The 4,555-nt window shown below is 37.5% G+C and overlaps 1 protein-coding gene across 1 annotated transcript; it reads left to right on the top strand.

The window, feature by feature from the left end:
* Positions 1-2,465: 2,465 nt before the first annotated feature.
* Positions 2,466-4,094, top strand: LOC128230712 (uncharacterized). The gene is made up of 3 exons (XM_052943157.1): positions 2,466-2,533; positions 3,124-3,223; positions 3,858-4,094. Exons 1-3 carry the CDS (start codon positions 2,484-2,486, stop codon positions 4,092-4,094), a joined length of 387 nt encoding a protein of 128 aa, XP_052799117.1. The 5' UTR covers positions 2,466-2,483.
* Positions 4,095-4,555: the final 461 nt, after the last annotated feature.

The following is a 4,555-nucleotide window of genomic DNA, read 5'->3' as shown; positions in this document are numbered from 1 at the left end:
AAAGAACAGAACAGTGTTCATAGTTTGTTTGACGAAGCAGGAAATTTAACCACGGTATTGTCGTCGCATCAAACTTGGTAGGTGCTCATGTTTACTATGACAATAAGCAAATTTCAATTCCCATTACTCTTGACAAAAATAGGCGTCGACATATGCTCCGGAAGAGGACGAGCATTTGCCTCAGATAGCGGTGCGCTTGTTAAAACATACACATATATTTCCTTTTTAATACATTATTGAATGGCTTACAGAGGTGTTGTTAGACCCTGAACCACAACCCATCGTAACCCCAGCTACGAGCCCCCCAGATGAGCTACAATTAGGAGAAACTATGTTAATACCACCACAAAATGATTTAAATTTATCGTTAGAAGGACTTAACAAATATCATTTGATGGTTATTAAAAAAGATTTGTTTGACGGACGTCTAATTAGTCTCAACCAAACTCAAATAGCAAACATCAAGGAACTCGGCAAAGCAAAAGTATTGGCAGAAACCAATGGTGCAAAAGTACTTGCAAGTAAGTTTTCGTTTGTTACTTTTTCAATACAACACGTACGGAGCAAATTGTGCTCATGATGAGCTATAATGACATGTTTTCATCCAACATGAAACGTCCATAGTCGATATCAACACTTTTCCCAAGCTTTATGAAACTTCGTTCCATTAAACATTGCCTAGAACTTAACCGGTGCATCTCTATGAAAATAAGGCCTGTTTCGGATATTGACCATGTACATTTTAAACGATAATTTGTAGGTAAAATGCTTATTGTAAAAACACGTCTAGAGCCTGCATTTATTGACTATATCAAATGCCTGTTTCAGTCGACACATCACTGTTATTATGCCCCATTAGAAGAAGAGGGGTATATTGCTTTGCACATGTCGGTCGGTAGGTCAGTCAGTCGGTCAGTCGGTCCGTCGGTAGACCAAAGCTTGTCCGAGTGATAGCTGAACAATTCATATAGACCGGCTTAACATATGACTGGCTCGTGAACCACAGCACGGGCACCTGCATGTAAGCCTAGCAGACATTGCGTATGAACAGAGTAAAGACAATTTTCCGCATGGCGTAATAACACAAACTTGAAAAGATTGGTGTGCGATCCCATCTCCGCGAGCGTGCTTATCGAACCCCTTTTGGAGGTTCCTCTGCCCGCAGGAGCTAACAATCGCAGACCCTGAATTATGTATACATGTTATTTAATTTTCTTTTAATGATTTATTTGGCACTGAGTTTTGTTGTTCGCCCGCAACAAGAATTTTCCGCCATCCGTGGACAAAATTATATTAAATAACTAATGGTTAAATGTACATCCCCGAATTTGTGACACTTGTGACAGACGTGCCTCATCTCACAGCCCGGGGAAAGGTAAGCGGCAAATGCCGGTCACAACGTAAAGTATATAAAACTAAACCACAGTACGTTATACTATATACATTTTCGTCAGAGGAAATGATGATACAACTATTGATCATTAATAACAAAGTGACGAAAAAACATGCTCAACTGTATTTCTGCCTATATAAATATATTTAAGTCATTTGGGGTGTGGTGGGTGGGAGAGAAATTTCAGTAGGCCACGTCTCGTTAAATGATTCCGTAAAAAGGAAGCGGAAGTTACGACACAACTTCTTTCCAGAGTTCCAGGCAAAGTTAGTTACGTCATTGTTTATGCGTATCTAGGAAGTAAACTCACGATAAGATATAGAACCTAACACAGTAATTTATTTTTACGCAATAAATCAAATTATTCGCATACGAAAATAATAATAATAATTATTATTAGTATTAATATTATTAAGCGTTACTATAATACTAACGCTTTAAGAAAAATATAATTTTCGGCAGATTTTCAAATAGTTGAGATTAATATTGTGAGGTATCTTAATGACTGAAATGAAGACACTGATGCAAAATTTAGCTGATTCTGAGACAAAACTTAAATAAGTAGAACTTGTCAAACTTAGAGAGTGCAACATTAAAGATAGGGCATCTTTATTGCAACCCACTCATACCAATGGGTGGGTTAGGGTCAACCGCTATCAATGGAAATAAAGTTAATAATGGGTAACCAACTATGAAAAAAGTAAGTTAACAATTAGAGCCGTTTTAAATAGATTTAGGAATAAAAGAATTCTGGTTTGCTGCTTGTTTAATTTTAATTTAATTGTTAAACTGTTTTTTTTTTGACCACGAAGATGAAAAATAAGTTTCAATTCAAAACTTTCAATAACACTCAAACTTGAAATTAATAATTATTGTTTTTGATTTGAATAAGTAATCAGTCCCTTTTCTTTAAAAACAGATGCCTCTTATTTTAGATATGATATCAGAGCGGATTTTATCAGCATTCTATGGAAGCCTTGGAGGGCCACTTTTGAGTTTCGACTTACGGGTACTTTTGACTTTTGACTTTTGACTTTTGACTTTTGACTTTCGACTTTCGACTTATGACTTATGACTTTTGACTTAGGCTATGCATTATACACGTGCTCCAGAAGCTGAAGGGAACTACGTTGATTTCAGGTATGTAACCCCTATTTTAAACGTTTTCTCTGGCACATACACTGTGAATTAAAATGATTTTAATTATTCTTGCTCAAATACTTAATATCGCATATATTTAATTGTGGGTTGTGACGGAGGATTGTGTGTGTGTGCGTGTGTGCGTGTGTGCGTGCGTGCGCGCGTGCGCGCGTGCGCGTGTGCGCGTGTGTGTGTGTGTGAGAATGAGTTCAGTAATATGTGGACTATATTGTTAATGTTTTCATGTTTTTAGTGGTCATACATGTTCTATCTTTCTCAACACAAACTCTGATCTGACAAGTTATATCACTTTTAAGACGTTCACAGAGCCAGTATTAAACATGTATAGCTAGGTAAGAAATAGACTGCATTTTTACCGGGCAAACACAGAACCAGCATTAAACATGTATAGGTAGGTAACTTTACCAAGCAAGCACAGAGCCAGTTTTAAAAATGTTTAGCTAGGTAAGAAATATACCATTAATGAGTACTTCCTTTTTGAAGACATATGGAGTACTTTGGACTCAATAGTGTTACCTATGTTGTACAATGTAGAGAATAATATCATATATATAAACATGTTTTTTCAGACACAACTACTCGACTGAAAAATATGAAGATGACAACTTGGATAGTGTTCTGTGTCTGTTTCATAATACTGCTCGGTATTGCCCAAGCTACTGTGCCAAGGTACCTACCACCAACATCTATAACAGACAAAACTCTGCTCACAGTAGAGTACTTTCAGAAAGGCTTTAAGATCTATGAAATTGTTGCATTTTTACTGACACGACATGGCATTATAACGTCATTGAGGACAGTAAAGAGGATACTTAAACGCTTAAATTTGAAACGACGTAATATAATATATACACCTTTGGAGATTGTGTCTGATGTTATAAACAGAGAAATACAAACAAGTGGACAATGCATAGGTTACCGTACAATGTGGCGTCGGTTAATGCTGGATTACAACATGTACGTCAAAAGGGACGACGTCATGGAAATAATGAGAGCGCTGGATCCAGTTGGTGTAGAGCTGCGAAAAGCACATCGTCTCCGCCGGCGAGTATACTTTGCCAAAGGACCCAATTTTGTATGGCATATAGACGGTTACGACAAATTAAAGCCATATGGATTTTGTATTCATGGTGCGGTGGATGGGTTTAGTAGGAAAATAATATGGTTAGAGGTTTCGGACTCAAATAATGACCCACGCTTAATTGCAAGATACTTTTTAGATGCATTGAATGAACATAAAAAAGTCCCTCGAATACTACGTTCTGATGGTGGCACGGAAAACTGCATTGCTTTACTTTTGCAGCAATACTTCCGGCACGATGCTACTGATCCGTTTGCTGGGGCTCGAAGCGTTGTAGTTGGAAAAAGCACATCGAACCAGCGCATTGAGAGGTGGTGGGGTACATTACGACAAAATGGAATACATTGGTGGATTAACTTTTTCAAAGACTTACGCGATACAGGGACGTTTAATGAGCTGGACGCAATACAATGTGAGAACTTAAAATTTCGCTTTATGGATCTCATACAAACCGAGTAAGACCGGATTGCACAGCAATGGAACGTTCATGAGATAAGGGAACAAACCAATTCTTCGGTTATTGGTGGAAAACCTGACACACTGTTCTTTATACCAGGTCTGTTTGAAACTCACGACTTCGGTAATGCAGCGAACTTGAATGACGTAAATGTTTGCAAAGACATGTATTCGCGTCCAAAAAGACACTGTGAGGAATTCAAAGAATTAGCACATCTTTTGAAGCCAGATCTACAGATGCCATTGGACGCTGAGTCAGCACTACGACTGTATACTGAGTTGAACAATTTAATTTCGAGAATTGATTAAACATAAATACCCATTGTACTAATGAATATTGCATGGGCGTACGTTATTGATAAAACTACTTTAAGGGTACTGCATATCAGTTTCGAAAAATGGCGATTAAAAATCAGAAAATTGTTCTAAACAAGAAAAGGTCTTTGAAAGTTCTACCATTTGAC

The sequence above is a fragment of the Mya arenaria genome, chromosome 4 (assembly GCF_026914265.1).
Source record: "Mya arenaria isolate MELC-2E11 chromosome 4, ASM2691426v1".
NCBI classification, from domain to species: domain Eukaryota; kingdom Metazoa; phylum Mollusca; class Bivalvia; order Myida; family Myidae; genus Mya; species Mya arenaria.
This window is presented reverse-complemented; position numbering and strand designations above follow the sequence as displayed.

Coding starts and splice junctions, on each gene's coding strand:
- LOC128230712 (XM_052943157.1), top strand. CDS start 2,484: ATGCATTATACACGTGCTCCAGAAGCTGAAGGGAACTACGTTGATTTC. Junction 2,534..3,123: donor GGGAACTACGTTGATTTCAG/GTATGTAACCCC, acceptor ATGTTTTTTCAG/ACACAACTACTCGACTGAAA. Junction 3,224..3,857: donor GCCCAAGCTACTGTGCCAAG/GTACCTACCACC, acceptor TTACTTTTGCAG/CAATACTTCCGGCACGATGC.